Source organism: Strongylocentrotus purpuratus, unplaced genomic scaffold, assembly GCF_000002235.5.
Source record: "Strongylocentrotus purpuratus isolate Spur 01 unplaced genomic scaffold, Spur_5.0 spur5_contig_858, whole genome shotgun sequence".
Classification (NCBI taxonomy): domain Eukaryota; kingdom Metazoa; phylum Echinodermata; class Echinoidea; order Camarodonta; family Strongylocentrotidae; genus Strongylocentrotus; species Strongylocentrotus purpuratus.
Genome location: NW_022145566.1, coordinates 2,562,059 through 2,584,050, shown reverse-complemented (window position 1 = coordinate 2,584,050; position 21,992 = coordinate 2,562,059). Strand labels below are relative to the sequence as shown.

The following is a 21,992-nucleotide window of genomic DNA, read 5'->3' as shown; positions in this document are numbered from 1 at the left end:
ACTAACATGTACTTGACCAATCACAAACACCCATATATTCTGATATAATAAAAGAGGTAGATGTCCAAGTGAAAGTTGAATAGCTAAAAATTTCTTTTTCTTTTCAAAGGTGCATTTCTTTTTCTTCTTTTCCTGCCAATAAGTTCACTCACCTTCGTTCTCACTTTAACACTCTTCTTTGAATCATACTATAACTACTTTATCTACTAGACAGTAAAAACACATAACACAGTGGTATATTTTTTTGAACAATTGACAACTATTTTAATCGAGTATCATTTTGACACAAATAACAGGCGATGGAAATAAAAAGAATTCATTCTTTACGCTGTAAACAGATAAAAAGTTTTTATATAGTTATCATTAAAGACTATAAACAGCTATACTCACCCTATCGATTCCACAAATACAACAATGTACAAACCAAGGTGGAATAGGGGCATATCATATTTCTTATTACGCTGCTTATCGTCTTTAAATCTTAGCAAAGCAACAACACAACTTACAATATAATTTTTAAAACTGCTTAAGAATTTTTATCTATCTTTGATTGCATGTAAAAAAAAAAAAGGAAAAGAGCGCACAGCAGCATAGAAACAAACACCACGACTCATGATGAGCCAAACATAATGAGCTTCCTTTTTCTACCTACGACTAGAAGTAGAAAATAATGAAAAACAAACAAACAAACAAACAGAAAACAAATGAAATATGCTGCTTTGAACTGGCTTATATTCAATAATCTATGATGCTATGGCGATAAAAGTACCGTACTACTATCAGTATCTGATTATCATGATCATGAATTTTGCACTAAAAAGAAAATGAAAGGACATCCTTCGGCAGAGAAAGATGGGAAGAAGAAGTAGATCAAATCAACGCTTAAAAGATTGACTATGATCGAAATAAAGACAAACACTAAACCTGGCAAGCTGAATATACAAGGAAAAAAAGAACGTCCCTTACTTCATAATTTTTCATCCTAAGAAGACACTACAGTACAATGTTTAAGAACATGGTGATAAAAATACACAAGTTGCTATTGAATTTTAACGAGTACTCTATGTCATTTGTTTAACTGAGATTTGAGGATTACAACATCAAATATCGCATCAGTTTTTATTATCATCATTTTTTTTTTGTCTCTGAAAAACCAGAGTGCAATTAACATTGAGCTTTGATATACACAATGGTTATATACACTTGATCTTCATTCGTTTGTTGCAAAAACTTCAATTGAGAAATGCGTGTAATGACACAAAGAGATTAATATGACAACATCTTGACATACGTATATGACTAGGTTCTAACACTGACTATATACCTACACTTGCCATTCTACTCTACGATTCCAATCATGTGTCATGGTAATTAATTATGTAGTGATCTAACGTACGTACAGTAAACACGATAATTGTATGTTTGAATTTCAAAATGTACAAATGATTTAGAGACAATTGCTTAAGAGTAAGACCTGCCTGAAGACGACCCTCTATAAACCAACTTGATCACCGGCTATCACTGCAACTCTAATTCATACAAGGTTTTCTAGTAAGGTTTCAATATATTGTACATATATTCTCAGTAATCAAAATTGCGTTCTATGTCTCAAAAAATCCCACATGTTCTGAATTCTCTATTTGAAGAAGAAAAAAAAGCTATACAAATGTTTTATAGTTAAGCAATCATCTGATTGTAACGAGATTTTAGCCTTTTTAAAATATTGTTTTTATAATTATGATAAGCTATCATCCATGCTTGTATTACTGTAGGAAGGCCTGTAATATAACACATACTCCCATCCCAACATCATTATCTACAAGTATATATTTTTTCCTTTTCTTTTTTCTTTCTTAAAAGTGAATATCATATCGCTTACACAATGATTATCTTGCACATGTTGAAAGTATACACATTTGAAAAAACATTTCAGGAAACTTACACATGGTCCATTCAATTCTCCCTCCTAAATACAATCCTTAAGACATCCATTAAATTTTTAACATTATCTCCTTTAAAATTATCTTGCTTGAAAGCAATTGACTCCTTTCTCACAATTTAGAATTGTTATCCTATTTTACAAGTCAAAATGATAAAATATCATGTCCAATCACTTCTATTAAAATCACCTTATTCTCTTATTTTCATTTTTAAAAACATTCTTCTGTAAGACTTGTCATGTCAGACAAACAGGCAGGTATTCATTTGCCCATTCCCTCCCTCCCTTCATTGCATAAGAATGAATCGCAACCATTATGATATAAAACCACTCACAATTGACAGTACCTGTAACACTCTCATTATCAGATTACATTAAGAACACACAGTTAACTTCTGGTCCAAGGAAATAATCAAAACCTTGTCATTCATACACTAACTCTCTCAATAAACACAATGTAATTATTTACAAACAGATGTTTAATACATTGTCCTAATAAATAACACTGTTCTAAAAACAATGCAAAAAAAGGAGAAAAAACAAATACAGAGATTATATTCACCTTTATCATATAATTCTGGAATGAACTAACGGGTGAAGTAAAAAAGACTTTCCTACGACAGATAAAAACAAACAAAGCCTTGTTTTTAGCATGTCTTCCACATTATTTTCAAATGATAATGTAGTATTAAGATTTAAAAAATTACAGAAAATTGCATCGTGTACCACAAAGTGCATTGAAAAATAATTATACACTGATTAATGAAAAGAATAAAACTATCAATTATTTTCAAATCTTAGCATTACCTTAAAAAAATGATAAAGCAATTAAGATGTAGAAATATGATCTAACCAATCCCGTTAACGCTTATGCGAGTTGTTTTAGAAAGATATACCACATATTCCACCACTGCAAACTTCAAGTGCTAAATGCTTCCATTATTTGTTTCAAGATAACAGCAGTTTAACTTTTAAAAAGTCTGGAAGTAAAACTTAAACACAAGGTATTTGATGCATCTCAAATAAGAATAAACCAAAACAAAATGTTACAACAAGATAAAAGATGTTTGACTTGGTCAAAAACTTTGTAAATGTTCACAACATATAAAAATGAGAAGAACTATTGCGAACAAATCCTGCTCGCATTCTACACTAATCTTTCTTGCATGTGACCAATTCAACAATTTTATTCACCAAATTTAAAGCATTTTGTTTGCTTCTTTGAAACATGTAAAATGAAATAAATTTGGTAGCTCTTTAGTGTCCAAATTCTCACTACAAATTAAAAACATAATCTAGTTGCTAGTAGGCATCATTTCTTAAAAAACAAAATCTTATCTTGAATAAATTAAACACAAATCATCATGAAATATCTGTTCTTCAGTTAGGCGATAGGGATTGCTTGATTTCAGAAGTGCAGCGTTTTGGTGAAAAAGTAGAAAACTTAGAATGCAAAGGGGCTAGATCTCTTCACGAACAAAGGACCTACAATTAAATTCTCCAACATATTTTTATTAAACCTATGAGCGAATAATGGAATTCTATCCGTCGTTCAGGTTTATAATTTATACTGGAATGAGAAAATAGAATGTAAGGGTCTGCCTTATGTCATACAGTGATACAAGACAACATGAACATTGACTTGTGCACCACATGTATGACAATTTCTCATTATCTTGCTGTCGGACACACAGGAGTATCATATGTGAACACATCTAGATGTACTAGACAGCAAGATGATGAGAGTAGACAACATGACCCTTTCTCATATGATGTGCGCTTCAACACATTTTATTTGAGCAAGCCACATTCCAATATAATCTGCCAGCAGAAGTCTTAATGTAGAAGCCCTTTTTTCATTTGTAGTGATACCCAATCAAAGGTATACCTGCCAAACTCTTATGCAATAAGGTCTTATCGCAGCCTTTGTTGGTAAAATTGCAGTCCCGATCGATGATTGGGGCTGGTCTCAAGCTCTTACTAGAAGGAAGTCATGCATATGTATGCAAGAGTGCAGGAAATAAGCATGTTTTGAAGGAGGTGTGATGATAGGTGCTTGGCAAGAATGTCAGACATGCTTCAAATCATCATGGCAAATATCTAACCCATCGGCTACCGAATTCTCTCATTCCCATAGGCGTATTACATGGACCGATTAATTACTAGAGGCAATGGGTTAATAGGGCACTGCTGAAGGCCTTTTGCTTTAGCCTCGCAGAGTGGAATGAGGAGAACAATGTGGAAGCATAAATAATATCCAATCCTCATCACTCAAAATGCAAACATCCATACAGAACGATTAAGAATGGTAACACGATGCCAAACACATCTTAGTACTGCTTGATCACACGACAGCACCAACGAAGGGGAGAAAGAAAGGAACTGGGGGAGAGATACCAGGAAAGAGAAACATAACCATTTCCTCTAAGTCTAAATTTCAGTAGTAAACAAAAAAACAATAGTATGCTGAAGGTACTGATAAGTGTGTGCACAAAGTTCTCACTCCCCGTTTTGTTAAATCTTGGAGTTAAAATTTGAAAAAGAGTGAAATCTGCCTATCCTGGTTGTGAATCAGAGCTAGATATACAATCAAATCCAAAAGGGGTCAAACTCCTACTTGAATCTCGCTTACATGCGCACACACTTATCCATATCTCGTACGTAGCAGCACAAATGCAGTACACTATCTAATCAATTTATCTCCTATCTTTGTCAACATTTGCTAAAGATATAAAAAACAAGGACTTTTACTATACTGAGAACATAAAAAAAGGTGTTTCTAACCAACAAACAATCTGAAATTTCTCCAATTAGGAAGTAGATCCACATCATGGTGGATCATACTTGAACACATCAATGCGATCATCGTAAATCATCACTTCAATCCAATTCCAATCAACATTATCCCTCACGCCCAACAGGGCCTCAACTCAATAAGAAGAATCTAAAAAGTCCAAACGATATTTATCAGAAGAGATTTCTTGTTGTTGCTGATTCTGCAGACGGCTGCGAATTACAACTCTCAGACGAATGTCGAGTAAGCTGCTCCTCCCCCTTGTTCATCGTCCGGTTGTCTCTGTTTCTTGTTGTCACCGTACTGTCCTATGAAGGAGCCCTCTTCATCAAACTTGCCCGTCTCACCGTCCGCGTACTCCTTCAGACTGTCTGTTTCGCTGCTACCGTGTTCGCTGTCATTCAGACTGCCTTGAGATCCACGTAGAGGCTCACCATCGGGACCACTGCACAAAAAATGTTTTAAAAAATAGTTTACGCTTTATAGTACAGGGTACATACCGGTATATAGTATGCCTAACTTTAGTGGCTTATAATCAAACATTCATAATTAGTGTGACCGCGAAACCTATTTCATGGAAAAGTATCTTGTTTTCTGTCTAATGTTACCCTATTCGTACTTTAACATGAAACCTAATTGAAGGTCGCACAGGTTATAAACTATAAATGGGAATCTGCCAAAGTTGGGTATATTTATTTTTGATATGCACTGATATTCACTATGCGTATTCTAAGAAAAGTAACAATTCAACCCGTTTGGTAATGGAGGCTTTTTAATCTGCCATAGATTAATACATTTCTAATATGTTTAGACAAACACAAGAAAAGATATCAATATTAAACACTTCTTCACCCAGAATTTGATTTACGATATATGTCTGTAAATTTTGCAGCACTAGAATGAGGGTTCAAATAGCTGTTTTTTCATTATCCCTATCCAATCCATCTATATGCTTTGAAATTTGTGTAATTGACTGATTATTTACAGTTCCAATTTGTTCCGCATTACTGGAAAATAAGACTTAAATCAAATCTAATATCCCTCAGCAAAAGCGCATGTTGACAAAAACAATATGTCTTATCGCAACCTGTGCCTCATCCAACAAATGAAGTTATGGAACCAAAATGCAAAACTGCTGGAAATGTTTTCATCTATTAGTCATGTGACTAAAAGTAATGGAAATTATCATGGGGTAATTACAAGTCTGACGGCAATATCAGAATGTTGATTGACTTACGTAGGAGGTTTGTACTCATCAAATGCTCCATCATCCTTCAGTGGCGTGCTTTCAATGTCTTTGTTGAGCTGCTTCTCTTTGTCAGATACTAACACGAAAAATTGAAGAAGAAAAATTGAGAAAATGATGAAAATAATTTGTGGCAAAAAACAATTTTAGAAGGATTCTGATTCATTATGATTATGGTCTTATTCATGCACTAGAGTAAATGAGCTGACATTGATCTGGGTATGCTTGATTTGAATAGGATCCGAAGTGACTTTGATATAGCTATGCTGCGTTTCCCGTGTGTTTAGGGGAAACGGATTGACAACGCAAAGGCCAAAGAAAATTTCAGACATGTTAAAAATGTCACATTTCCCACTGCGTTTCTACTCTGTTTTTCAACATCTAACCGGCATCGAGACAGAATCAAGGTGACATTGAAATTAAAATGCGAACTTTTGAATTAAGAATACATTTTAGGGTGGAAATGCATGGGAAACTCATGCATTTGAAAGATCGAGAAATGAACTAACATATAAATAAATGATGTGACCTAGGCATTAGCCAGGTTTCATGAATAATGGCCCCCAGTGCATAGTTATACCGTTGCACAACCTAATGAGAGAGAGAGAGAGAGAGAAAAGAACAGCGCTCAAACTCTTTGGAGGGATGAGTTGAGATAGCTATACCGGTACTTTGTGTTTTCAAGAGGCTGCTGTGACAGGGAAGGGGGTATATAAGGGGGGTTAGGTGGGGGTGCCTGTCTGACTTACCATTGTATTTGCCTCCCTTCTGGCTCTTGATGATGCAGATGATGAGCAGGATGAGGATGAGAAGGATGATGATGCAGATGAGAATGATCATCCAGGTGCCCAAGACGAAACCACCGTCAGCCAACGCACCTGCACAGTTACAAAGATAATATTGAAATTACATTATCATCAATGCTGGGCAGAGTAATGCTATCCTGCATTATGTTTGATAGGAAGTTATATCAGGCTTTGTTACTTCAGAAATGAAATAATGAATAAAACAAAGGAAAAAAAGTGATGAATTAGAGAGATACAATGAGAGGAAGAACAGGAGAAAACAAAGACAAAGGTAGGGGTAAGGTTTGGAAATGTGGAGACAGAGATATAGGGAGAGGCTCAGAAAGAGAGAGAGAGAGACAAAGTGAGGGAGAGGGGGAGAGAGAGAGAAATATATATATATATAGAGAGAGAGAGAGAGAGAGAGATGAGGCACAGGGAATGAGAGAAAGAGGGAGAATAAGGGGGGGGGGGGGGCGGTGTTCAGTGAAAAATAGAAAAACAGCAAGGGAAAGAGAGGGGATTATGGCATTTGAGCTACTGGAAAATATATTTAAAAAAACCCATATCTTCATGAATATCCTGCAGATTTATAAAATATTTATGTGTAAGATTGTCAACACTCTGACCATTCTATTTTCTACAGTACATGCCAATGGAAGCAACTGGCACATGACACACATCTAGTTTACATAGTTATGCTACGGGGAGAAAAAGCCCAGCAACCTTCCACGCAGGTTGCGCAAACACAATTAGGTCCAACGTTTACCCCCCATCCTATGGTACACACTGATGTCTGTCAAAATTGCTACAGTTGAATTGGAAAAGAAAACCTCTCAAGAGCAACTCCGGGGACAATCCCGTACTGTTGCTAGGCGACACACCTGATGAAGTTTTGATGAGTAGTTTGTGCAATTGCGCTGATGTCGTAGGCAAACATTTCAATCCTAATTGGTTGAATGACTTTTGGAATGGCAAGATGAACTTGAAATTTCAATGGTATCTTACTTGAAAATACATTGCATGGCCAAACAATTGATTTACACAGTACACTCTTTTTCTATCGAGTCTGGCTGCAGTGTGTATTTATCAAGGATATATAGAAAACCTGTTCATACGTCGAGATATTGTTTGCTTCGTTTTTTCATATAATCCTTGTAACCATTTAAGTCCAAACAACGCTGATCACAGAAAATCATACACTTTGAGGAAATACATTATCTCAAATTAAAATGCAATGTGCAATTTGCATCATACATGTATGAAAAACTTGCGAAGATACTGGATCTATATTTAATTTTTAAAATAAAATGTAAAAGCCCAGCAGTCCCATAATTTTAACCAACAGTAAATTAATGTTATTTATATAATGTCTCTCAGTTTAATGTTGCTATTAATCTGCTTGCAAATGGTAGAAACGTGGTTTAGAAGGTAAGATCATCTGCAAGATATTATTTACCTGTGCCAGTTGTCTTGAATTCTGTTGTAGTACTGACTGTGCTGCCCTCTTGGTTTGTAACACGCAATCGTGCCTGGTAGGTCGTTGATGATTCCAGTCCGCTTACCATGATGAGGTCTTGGTCTAGAACGTCAGACTGTTCAGAGCTTGCAAACTCCCCTGTGTCGTCGGCTATTTAAAGAGAATTGAGAATACAGAGATAAATAAATGTGTGGCATTAAACATGACGATAATGATGATTTACAGTATTTGTATGGCGCCATATATCTGTTTAAAAAAACATTCAAAGGCATACCCCAATTTTATAAACGTGAGACAAGAAGTTGGATTACTGGATGGCCTTTCAGCTGTATTTGGCAATTGATACATGTTACCTGTTTATCATGTTGCAAAAAGAATACAAAAATGCGATATTGAACTATTAACATTGTTACCTCTATTTCTCTCACCCAGATATGGTTGTAAAATACATGGAATTAATTGTGTGTATCGTTCAATGTCACGGTTAATCAACATTCCATACTCCTATCCTTACCTTCACCTCACAACCCATAAACACAAAGCAAAGAATTCTTCATTTTCCTCTCAGCCCACACAACAAACATCAACAAAAACGCACTCATCATCGTCTATCTATCTAACCAATCTAAAGAAGCAACATTAAAGAGATATCATACTGGCGCTTCATTTATTCTATCCAAGTCTGATTCTGGAGTAATAAGGCAAGGATATTTTTTGATCTCCTCTCAAAGGTTGTCTGGAGGTTAGCGTGAATAAAAGACATCAACAATACCGTCTATTTTGTCCAAGCTGCCATTTTTTGGGGTCACATAAGAAGTAAGTCATTATTGATTCTTTGTGTAGATGTCGGCTTCAATAAACTTTGAGCCTAATTGGATTAAATGGCCCTGAACGCAATTGTTTGTGTGAGTAATTTATGACACTGTTTGTCATTAATTTTCATCTGTAAAGTATGGGTATTCAATTCCAAAATTCACAATGAAAAAAAAAAGTACTACAGATAATGATACATAAAATCAAGAAATATAGTGGCAATAAAAAAGAATGTTTAATGGCCTCTATATGAACTTTAGTTTATCAAATTCACTGTCAACGAAATTTTCATCATCAAACGGTGTACACTTAACAAATTGATCATTGTGGGTCGGTTGAATTTCCGCTGCATTGCACTGTCTAATTATATGTGATTATAGTGAACCTTAACTTGTCTATAGGAAAGTGTAACAGATCATAAGTGCCATCCAAAATTATAATTTTTGTTGAGGCTTTAGAACTGCAAGTGTGACCATATTGTAAGCACACTAATCAAAATGTTAATAATGGGAGTGCATATGAACCAGCATTATTCCAAATTAGGGAAGAAAAAGATGCTTATGTGGATACAAATAAGTTCATCATCGATACTGTTGACATATTATGCAGTACATACCATCATCAATAGAGATAATATCCTCATACAATTAATCATTATGTCCAGATAAGCACACTTTCATCACAGCACTTTATATTCATGATTTTTCCTCTACTGTATGCATATACTGCAAACAACTACAATATTTTGATAGAATTTTATAACACAGGTACCAGTATAAATCATGGAGAGAAAAAATGAATTGTAAATGTAAAACAATTGGCATGATCCATTTATTTTTAATTGAGCATGTCTGTGTTTGTTGGTATGTTTAAATTTAGTGAGTAAGTTTTGCTAATACTAGATAACAGTACAGCAACCTCCATGTGGTGGTGGGGGGGGGGGGGGGGGGTAGCTGTGATTTTTCCAGATCCGTGAAGATAGACAGTCACATCACACTTGTTCACAGTAACCTAACAAAACAGTATATTATTCATTAACATGCAATTACATTTAAAAACATTAAGTAGACAGATGAAAGGCTAAAAACAAGTTAAACAAAATTATAAGCAAGAAAGGCAATCATTAAAAAAAATAGCACAATATTCATCAATCCTAAATCCTCATCATAATCATATATAATGCTCGCTATTTTTTCCCCTCTATTAACTCCATATGCGCACAGTTTCCTCTCAAAGATATTACAATGTGTCGCTTCATCCATCCATCTTTCGACAGTGAAAGCCATTCTTTTGTAACAATATCTATTTTGAGTGGAGCGCGGAGCAATTATGCCACGTTCAGCAGGGTGATGGGAGGGGGGGGGGGGGGGGGGGGGGGGGGGGAAGAAGGTAAGAACTGATCGGACCACCAATTAATCTTTGGAAACGATAACATCATATCATCATGTAATGAGACTAGTGATTGAAAGCCCACGCCAGCTAGACAAAAGGCATGGATTTCAACTGAATTAGATTCTATTCAATGTGTAATTAAGAAGTGGATGATACACTTCATGAATGCATTCAGTGATGTGCGGGTCAAGAGCCAATGAGAAGATATGGGGCACCTCAGTAAGGTGTGTTCATACATCAAAGGATAACACTCTTTGCCAATATCTACAGAGTATCAACTGCTCTCCAGTTGTCCACTAAGTATGGACAGGGTGAAACGTTGCTATGTCTCCAGGAAGACATTGTTAGTTGAGAAACAGAAGGGTGTTAACTCTGTATTTAGGTATGGACTTAATGTCCTTCTGATTCCCGACAGACAAAATGTTGCATCAAGAACAGGCATATATGCAGGTTTAAAGCTACATATATAAACTCTGGTACAATGTCTGGAGAGAGAAAGTGTTAACTCCATGGAAAATGGTATTGGAATAACGCCCTTCTGATTTTCAGCAGACGATATATCAATTAAAATATGCAAACACATTCATTATCAGTGTTGTTTCAGCTCAAACAATGTCTGCTTGAGATGTGAGTTAGTACAGGTAGAGTACTTGAACACCTAGCTTCATGAACAGAGAGTCATGCAGTGTGGGTGGATGTTTGAGAAGGTAATTATTTGATAAAGAGGATTGTGTACAGCTCGTGTTCAGGATAAACAGGCGGACCGTCAATAAAGGCACTTCTCAATGAAGGAGAGGGATGCACTATTAGAGGTCTCTTGAAAAGTAGGTCTGCCTTTAATATAAGCTTGCTTTAAATTGCAGATCTGGGCCCCATTTCACAAAACTTGTCATCTGTGACAAAGGGCAGCTTTTGTTATAAGCTAGTGAAATCCTTGCTTCTGATTGGTTATCAGCAGATTTGTCACTGATTTTTTTTTACATTTGTCATTGAAAATAAGCTTTGTGAAACGGGTCCCTGATGTCAACCTCAGGGGACATAGCATATTATGAATGCAAAATGTCTGCTTTTTTGTGTGTTGCTGGTCGGAGATCAACAACACCAACCTGCCTGCTTTGTCTTTTTCTTTTTTTAAAATTCTTTTTGTTTGTTTGGGGGGGGGGGGGGGGGGGTATGGAAAGTAACCTAATGCTAATAAATTCCCCCCAGGGCATCTTCTATCAGGAATCGTAAGGATAATCCTTATATCTTTTATAATTTGATGGCTATACCCTTGCAAGATGGTTTTACCAGGAATCGTAAGGACAATCCTTATATCTTTAATACTTTGATGGCTATACCCTTGCAAGATCAGTTTTACCAAGGTAAGCTTGATGTTTACAGCTTTCATTGTACCATACGGTATATCTCTAAGATGCTTACACCCAACATGCAGAGCATTCATGCTTTACTAATGGCACCTAACATTGTATACAGTGTGGAATGGCTTCATGTGGTACATGTATGATCTTTGGCATTATACCAGGATCTAGTCACACTATCATATACATGAATATAAATATACCACCATCTATATTACACCCTCTCCATACCCCCTTCCTTTCCCTTCCAACTATTGTGTATGATCCCCAACTATGTATACCCCTAAGCTCAGCATCTAGTCACACAATAATCTATAGATTAATCTATACCAACTGTACTTCCGTCTCTTTTTTCACCATCTCAATGTTCCCCTTCTTCTTACCCCGAAGCTATGCAAGTGCAAGTATCTCAATCATCTATATACACACCACCATCTACACTTCCATTTTCATTACCATCATCACAATACCCCCTTCTCCATACCCCACCCCCTTCGCTCTTACCCCTAAGCACTGTACATGTATCCCATGTTGAATTACAACCTTGGTTCATACCATGCATACCAACTGGATGAAACGATGGGGTGAGCTGCTCATGGTATATATGTCAGTGTATCTATCCAATGTGTTAGACAGGTCTAGATGTACTTTGCATGCTGTATGACCTACACATGAACATGTCATGTAACATGTCATAGCTCAATGCACATAAACAAACAAAGATAGATCAATCTAATGGCTGTGTGGTATTTGTTTGTCATAATATCTTTGATTATTTCCTCATTGATCTTATTTCCTCATTGATCTTTGATACACTTTTCACCCAGAAGGTTTTATAGAGATTCAACCTAGCATTCCCTTACTTCTGTGAAAGCACAGGGGGGGGGGGGGGGGGGGGCTCTATTAATCGAATCATATAGCTTGCCTGTGTAATTAGATAACAAAATGTTAGGTTATATAACTGATTAGGTTTATGTAAAACAGCAAATATTCAATTTTCAGTGTACCACTAAATCCACATCAGCCTAAGATAGCCAAGAGAAATACTCAAGATGTCACATATGTACACTATATTTGCAACTCTACATAAATTTCGATGATTTCTTCCAACCTACTTGTAACCAATGGTGATATTCTATTTATATGCCATATTTTTCAAAACTATTATTTTATATTATTTTTGTGAACGTTTGATACAGGAAATGCAACATATTGAAGGCATTCGATTGTCAGAATAATTTGCACTGTACCAATGAAGAAGGTTAAGAAATCTTGCTCAGTACAATCACATATTGACATTTGAGAGACAAAGAGGAGAGGAGAATTAGAACAAAGCAAATATCTGATATAAGCTACAAATTGGTGTCATCGTCGTTCCATCTGGCCTTATAATACCCCAAGACTAGATAACAGACTAGGAAGGCGTGTGTTCCTCCGAGGCTTGTCTGCGAGACAGATTGTTGAAATCACACGCCGGGAGCTCATCACATGGATAAACGAGTAATAAATGTTCCGCTCATGTTACAATTATACCGATTATCATTTCATCTCATATGCTGGCTGGCTGCTAAAAAATTGGTTGTTACTCTATTACTCCGCTCATAGCTATTTGTCTTTTCTTAATCGGTTTTGCCATTGGGCTGAAAATATGGGTCAGTCTCGTGATTATCGGCTGCATCAATAAACGGGGGTGTTAAATATCACAGGGTTTATTAGAATACAGACAAAAAAGTGAAGTGATTGTGCTTCTCTATTTAAAGAAAAGAAGATTCACCCTACACAACAACTGGAAGACTATTCATGGTAAGCTTAACAGCATCTATACTCTAATGATGAGGCTAGTGTTTAATGAAGTATACAATAATATGACCTACTAGCAATCTTACACCTCACCATCTGTTGAAAAATTTGATTGTGTTCATCACATTATATTACTCAAGACAAAGAGCTAAAGTGTAGTACTATACAATGATTAACCCTCAACATCAATCCTCTGGCTTTCCTTTTTTCACAAAACTAACAGCCTTGCTTTTATGAATCCAACTTTCTAGTGAATAGCAATACAAATCTTTATTTCTATCATAAAAGGTGTTTGATTTACACTTGCATGTTAAGTGGGAAACATATTAGTGCTAACCAAAGAACAAAATGACGCTCTCTGTCGAATCTACACCTATCGAACTTGAACTACAAAATTTTGTTTAAATCAGGCTACCTGCGTAACAGGAAATTGCTAACGTTTCCACTATTCTTGGATTTTTTAAAAGACAGTGTTGGGTAGATGAGTAGAGATGAGCATGAAGACTTGGTCCCAGGGGTGAATTCAAGATTCATACTCCAAACTGGTGTAGCAAAGTTTGTAACCCGATGCCGTTTTATAGCATTCATTTGTTTGCATGCCACAAGCTGAGCTATTGAGGCTCCTTTTTGACGCCGTGCATCAGCTCCTCGTACAGGCGCACACACCCAAGTCATCTAATACGTCCGCCCGCGGTCATCGTCATCATAATATCTTTGTGTCATAACAAACGACTGTCAGGCATGCATATGAAAGACCCGCACACACTCTAAAGCTAATTTAGTGAGCAATGCAAACTGGTGATCTCCAATCAACAAAGATCCATCACAGATTCCATGTAGCCTTATGAACTACCCCTGATCACCCTCATCCCGTGCCTGGTTTCAGCTATTTAAGAGCAATTAATGAAAGCAGCGGGCTGGAATGTATAGCCTACAGATATTGACACATATTTTAAATGAAAACTAAAACCTCAGCTAAACCTAATGGTGAACAAATTGTCACTTGCAATGCTGCTACGGTATACAGTGCCTGTGACATTGAATGCATCTAGGTGAACATTTGCATTGCGGTAAAGTATTCAATATGAATTTCTCAATTTCACACATAATATCATAAAGTCCCCTAAAAATATATTGTTTTCATTATAAACTGCCCCCCCCCCCCCTCCAACAATATCTCCCTTTTGCCAAGTACATGCACCGGTATCAAAACTCTTCATACAGATGACAAGGCACCTTGTTATTACATTGCAGCTCTTTACATTGGCTATATGAACAGGGCAGAGATCTATATATGCCTGGACAAAATATGAGGGTCCCCTGCTATCACGTTCTCGAAGTGCCCTCCACAAAATGTTGTCTCAAGCGTTTCGGCTTGCCTCATTGATGCCGAGACACGACCTCCGACCTTTAGCTAGGATACTGGCTTCGTGGCAGCATACGATACTCTGTGCTGGAGTGGTGTAATGTTATCTCTATTAAAGAGTGGATTAGGAGTAGGAAGGTGTTATGTAGTAGCTAATCCACAATGTCAAAGCCAATTTCTTTTGGCCGCTAAAGAATGGATGCTAGGAAACGAGGAAGAGGAGAATGGGTATTGAAGGGTAAATGGAGAGGAACTGATTGGGAAGGATAAACAAAGAAGCAAAAGATCAGATATTTTACTCTCTGAGGGACCTTTTGAATGATGTACTGAATAAGAAAAAATATATACATGTTCAAACAAGCAAGATCTATTGAAAGAAAAAACATAATTAGAAGAAATGAAGTCCGTTAAGAGGTTTCTAAACCTAAACTTTGATTATGGGATGAACAACTTTAAATGGTGTAAAAAATACAATTTTAAACTCTTATACTAATCCATTGACTCCTAAACTCTCTCCAGTCTCAATTCCCTACTCTTATCTAGTTCCCAAAAGCAAGGTGTTAAAATGACCCAATCCAAGATTCTTAAATTCTTCCTATAGCATGCATCTAAACATAACCTCTCTGATAAACAACACACACAAAAATATACAAAAGTACATGTGAAATGTATAGATTCGCAGTGCCATATGCTGTCTACTGTAGATATGGAGTTACTAGTACTTTTAAAATTCACATCCTCCTAAAAAACTGCAAAGTTTTTCATTTATGTCATGTAATCGAAAAATACTCAACCATGGTTTTGATGACAAAGAATGCCTTTTCTTTTATCAAAGCCGATAAAGCAGATTATAGAATGCCTTTTTGGATAATGACGTCTGTGGCAAAACCAAAGTTGCAACAAGGTAAACTTTTTGTCTAGCAAGAGCTAGAAAGGGCATTTACTTGTCACAGTACATGAAATAATACCCTCCTGGCTCTCGGCAGACATGTTTTTCTTTAAAGATGCTAACTTCTTTTGATCAACTTGGGCAGTTAACCCCCCCCCCCCCAATAAAAAAAGAGAGAGAAGCTCAATATCCTTTACAAGATGTATGATAAGAAGCCAAATAAAAAAATACAATAAAGCTTTGAAATCTAGCAAGGCATAGTTTCAGTAATTTACATAGATGGCACATAACACATCACATTGCTATATAGATACGCTGAATTAAATTATCGGAAGAAGCAATAATCAAGAGTAGCATGGGGTTGACGCATCGGTCACACGCAATGCGTGTTGCCACGACGATTCAAACGATCTATATCGAAGGCACCGCCGCGGCTCCTTCGGTCATTGGGCACAAGATTAAAAGGCAAGCGCAGTGCAAATGATGTGTGTATACATGAGTTTTACATGTACACATGCATAGGAAGGAAATGGCTCAAATTTAGTCAGCTGGAAGGGAATAATGAAATGATGTAGCCACTATGCTTCATATGATCACATCAATGCATGAATTCACATAAACATATTGCATGTACATCAGTTTTGCTGCATAAAAATAAAGAGGGCCAATTCAAGTCGTCAAGTTCTCACAAGTCAGTATGATTTCTCTATTATTTGAAGCAGTCAAGGTCTCATAAAATCAATGTATTGAAGAGTGCATGCGCATTATTGCTCATGACACACCAAAGACAAGCATCTTTAAGGGATGATGAAATTTTTCACAATTAAAACAATCAACTTTTCATTTTTAACACAAGAGCATCAATCGTTAAGATAATTATATCAACATCTGCATACAGGAGCTTAATTTCTCAATGTCTTTCTAACCTCAGATGGGAAAACAAAATTAAGAGGTATGTACTTTTAACACTGTATCGAGCAGGTCATTAAAACCTTATCAGTAACCCGATTGTGCATCTCAAAGCACTCTACTTGCTTTCCCAGGTGAACAAATTCCCTCAATGAATTTAACAGACAAAAACACCCTTAACTGCTAATCATGTTCAACATAATATACAAGATATTAATTGGCTTATGATCTTTATGCCTTTAAATCATCAATAATGTGTCCTGTGAATGAACAGTATTCCTTTGAAATGTTGTCTTTGACCAACAAATCCTGAATCCATAAGTGATAGCAAACACCACCCGCAGTGCAGGCCATCCCTGGAGTACAGATGTACCTCCGACATCAACGTCACAAGACGTCTGGTATCTATTCATCACAACAGCACACTTTAAAGCAATGGTGGAAGACAAGCCAAAACCGGTAGCTAAGACTCACCATCCATCTAAATCCGCCTCAATTTGGATCAAGAGTTTCACCCATGTTGGCTTGGTTTTTGCCCATTTGCTGTGATTTGGTTTCTAACCAACCAGAGACAGGTGACTTTGAAAATGACTTTCTGATGGACATGGTGACCCCCGCAATGCAGGACCTGTCTTGCTTTACTTTCTGGATAACCCATACTTGCATTTTCCCAATTAGGTGATTGATGCCGTCCTGATTTGTCATTACTTAAGCCTTTTTCCCCCTCCTCTTATCCTTAATGCAGGATTTTTGGAGCTTTCAATAATAATCACCATATAATTTTCAGACCTCTTTCATGACCTATTTTCCTTTAATATTAAAAGTACATCTATCTGTGGTGATGCCGTTTTGCTACAAATTCTAACGAAGATAAAGCTTTAAATAATTAGGAATTTGTCCTGTTCCCATTGTTAAATTAGCTTTAACTTCACATTATTTTCTATTCCCCTCTTTTCTGGTCCACTTTCAGAAATATATATGAATAAAAAAAATAATGCACAGATCTATATACTCTTACTCTCTAAGTTGGAATAATTGAATATATGATTTCATGCACAATCTTGACATGATAACCCACACTGTGCCATTAAAGCACTTTTGTACAGACCCCGCATGTCAATCCCATACTTGATTCTGCATGGAATTCTAAGAGTCATTTTTTCTTGGATTCCCCTTTTGGTAATGTGGCGCCATTTTGTTGGCATCGCTTCAAATACTGAAGAAGGTACCATTGTACATGTGTATACCCCATGAATTATAATCTCTCTGTTATTCAGTTTGTGACAAAATAAAAATCCATGAAGTTAAAAAAGAAAGAAAGTTGGAATGTTAAATCAAGGTTAAAGAGCTATCAACTTCAATTAGACTTCTTTGGCCTCCATGGTCCAATTCGCTCTCCTCCTATATACCTCTTCTCATCTATCATGTACAGAAGATTAGTAATTAGGTTCTTGGAATCTAAATTGGCTAGGTTCACCTTCACATGCCCTGTATCATGGGACTAAAACTCACCAGATTATTTCTCCCATAATAATGGAATAGTATTTATATCACTTGAATATCACGTATGCCTTTGCATATAAATACAGCTGTTTATTTCGGGGGCTATCTCTTTACACATTTCAAGAGCGCTTCATACGAAAATTTAAAAAATCAATGAAATCTAAATTGCATGCTGGTGAAGGTTTAGAAAAGCAGCTGCAACAGGAAGTATTGCTCTCTTGCATGTAATACAACCATGGCATATACCATACGCCAAGTTTCATATATTCTTTATACTAGAGCTACGAAGTATCACTACGGAAAAATCGTTTTGTGACATAAATATTCTCCAGACCAACTATATTATGTATTTCCATCATACATTGCACATCTAATTATCTAATAAATGGATGAAATTTCCTTCATATCAAAAACATTGTGTCATCCATCTAAGCCATTGTTACGGTGACAAGACAAAGCTTGGATGTGGATATTAGGTAATAAATGTGTGCTTGGATCAAAGAAAATTTGAAGCTTACATCCAAAAGAGGTATTAAGAAGGTAATATATCAAGCTTGTCTGTCACATGCAAGGAAACATAAAAAATGAGATTGGGCGGTAAAAAATTCTTTTAACTTTCAATCACCATCAGCAGATTTGATAACAAATGTTCTTTATGAAGTCATCTTCCTAAAAAGGACGGAAGGAGATGACATGCTGGTCTAGCTTATTTGTATACTTTCAAGGTATCAAAGCGTTTGAAGAGCATTTTGTGACTTCAACCGGTAATGAGACTTATCAAGAGAACATCAGACCTACTACTTTTAACTTTTATATTTCTCTTAAATATACTATTCAACTTTGATAGAGAATAATACCTTAAAATTAGACCTCAAGTTTGTGGGAAGCAAGATTATATTAATAGAACAGGTACTCCAGACCTTTAGTTCTGATGATATCTGTGATATTAGAGCTTTTTCTACCATGTACGTTACTTATATAATTTCCATTACTGATACAGTTTTAATTATTCAAAGTGAAGACAATAAGAATGGATAAACTTTCCGGGATGATTTTGTTGTTGTGCTATCTATGAAAAATCCATACATATTACAGCTTCTATAATAAACATGTGAAATTTTATTTAATATCTTTAAAGTAGGTCCGATTCACACCTATTTCAAAGGGGAGCTTCACACCTCTCTACTGACTGATATTGGAGCATGTGATGTTTATATTCTCTCACTCTTGAACATGGATCTATGGAGTATATAGATTCAGACTTGTACATTGAAATCAATATATTCACACATCTTGCTGTCTACACACCATTTTCCAAGTACTACCACTTCCACTGTTTATCCAATACAACATCCCAAGAACATTCAATATGTTGCTTCAGGCACAGACATGCTTCATTTATGTACCTGCTATGAGATCATGTATTTGAAATGTAAGGATTTCTCCTCCGGCATACAAGAAGCTCCGTTCTTGGGTTGTATACAAGAAGAAGCGGAAAAGTAAAATTGAGGACTTAATTTCATGACATTAATAACCCATACTTTTTACTATCTTTCAATATGCATGCCACATGCATTTATTGTATGCTATAGTTTATTTGTACATGTACTATTTTATTGGTGACAGAATATGATTAGTTCTTTCCAGACAGAACAAAATGATTCATAAACAAAAGGTGTATCATAAAAATATTTGATATATATACAAAGAAAAGTCAATCACCGATAATAAATGTTTATGGATAAATACTTGTAATGCCTATGAAGTTAACCAGAAGCCTAATTGATGTTTTCTTGGCAATGGCTATTTATATTAATGAGTTTCTCTATCATAAATTGCAACATCTACAAATATACATACTGGTACATAGATTTTTTAGCTTACTGACATAACAAAGGTACAAATAATGAATACATAATGTCAAATACGATTCCAAGCAATATCGTGTTTATGATTCTCATCTTTGAAGGTCGTCATTACACGCTAAATTACAGGACTATTTGGTTTGCTTATGCAACCGACTGTGTGTAAATAATGATCCTAATCCAACACGCCTACAAATAAAGTCATACCTCCCCCTCATAAGCTATGAAAAAATATGCATAGGGATGAAATGAATCCTACCATCCGTTTATCAAGATTTTGTTTATTTTGAATAGTTTTTCACACATTTGAATATCTCCAGCAATAAAGAATGAAACCTATTGTTAATAATACAGATTATTATATTTCATGTCCATCCTGCAGAGTGTGAACTTGAACTATCGGCAAAACCAAGCTATTACTATTTCACAAACATGGATTCTCTGGCAAAGCAGGGGTTCGAAAAAGCTAGAACCCATTTCACGCTACAGCAGATTCCCAACAAATATGGACTAAAAGTTTATTTCTGACCTTGCGCTCTCTCGAATTCAAATAATGGAAGTCATACAATGCCTTGTTTGCACAAATATTATCATTGTCAGTTACAGCTCCATGCATATGACATGGGCCCCATTTCAGTCTTATGTATTTGGGTTATATAGTGTGTTGTACATTGTGCTGACTATCAAAATCAATTCAGAATTTTCTAAGCACAGTTCAGGTGATGTGCAAACCAACTTCTAAAATACAGAAATTTCTACTATAAAGGAATGTATTAAATCAAGAAGTTCCTGCATATGCATACCAGCAAAATAATCATAACATTGATTAGCTTTTGCCTTAAAGACATATTGGTTGCTTGTGGTTTCGATTCACAATAAACAACAACCGCAATAAGTAATATCACACCCAATAGTAAAAAATTAAATGAAAAAGGGATGGTAGATGCATCTCCCCACAGTCATATGATTTTGTTTTTGTTCAGATACATCAGATGATCTTGAAGCAAGGTATTTAGGGAAGGGGAGGAGTGGGTGTGTGAAGATGAGAGACACAACACCACTGCTGTAAAATAGTCTATATTACCATACCTACATATTATCATAAATTTGTATAATATATTTTTGATAAGGTATACTTAATAAGGTATACCATACAGTTATTTTCCTTGATTGTTCAACGTTATAATAACATTGAACTTGATAAAATTGCCAGCAAATAAATGCTTATGTATATTTTTTATTAAAATATTTTTTGGGGTTTACACTTATAATAACGTTGAACTTAATGAAATTGCCAGAAAATACATTTTTGGGGGGTTAACACTTATAATAACATTAAACTTGATGAGTTAAGTCCAGGATTTTATTTCAGAATCTGAGGCAATGTTACAGAGTCACTTTACAAATATCTTTTGGAGGTTTACACTTAAAAAAAATATCATTTGAATTGTTTTTCATCGACTAGAATTTGTCTTCATGGGTCTGATGCAGCTAGTCTATTAGTATGAAGGCAGACGGACAGTCAGTCAGATGATGGACCAGATAGACTTGGTAGTAGAATGATTTTTTACCTCTGACATTAACTGATAGGCCTATCTCATCTCTTATCACAGCATGTGACTCTGTAAATTCCTTTCTTGAACAGCATGTACTGAAGATAGCCAAAGGGGTAGAGGTGCTGGGAAGTCCATAATGACTTCGTAAAAGTCATTTTACACTTTAAGAGTTTTTTCTTTAATGTGCAGTGTGCACTTTTTACCAAGATCCATTCGTTTTATTTGTACAATTCGCATGCTTTCTATACTTGCAAAAGGTTGGATTTGTACACTCACAAGCATGATTTTCAAATG

At 35.8% G+C, this 21,992-nt stretch overlaps 1 protein-coding gene across 6 annotated transcripts in view; it reads right to left on the bottom strand.

Annotated features, from left to right (window-relative positions):
- Positions 1 to 239: 239 nt before the first annotated feature.
- Positions 240 to 21,992, bottom strand: part of LOC115917984 (neuronal cell adhesion molecule-like) — a 105,960-nt gene continuing 84,207 nt past the window's right edge. For all 6 annotated transcript variants that reach the window (XM_030997818.1, XM_030997853.1, XM_030997839.1 and 3 more), the window contains 4 exons: positions 8,224 to 8,394; positions 6,729 to 6,857; positions 5,971 to 6,058; positions 240 to 5,178 (listed from right to left, as the gene is read on the bottom strand). In XM_030997818.1, coding sequence (XP_030853678.1) covers positions 4,962 to 5,178; positions 5,971 to 6,058; positions 6,729 to 6,857; positions 8,224 to 8,394 — 605 coding nt within the window. In that variant the 3' untranslated portion in view covers positions 240 to 4,961. The remainder of the gene's footprint in view (positions 5,179 to 5,970; positions 6,059 to 6,728; positions 6,858 to 8,223; positions 8,395 to 21,992) is intronic.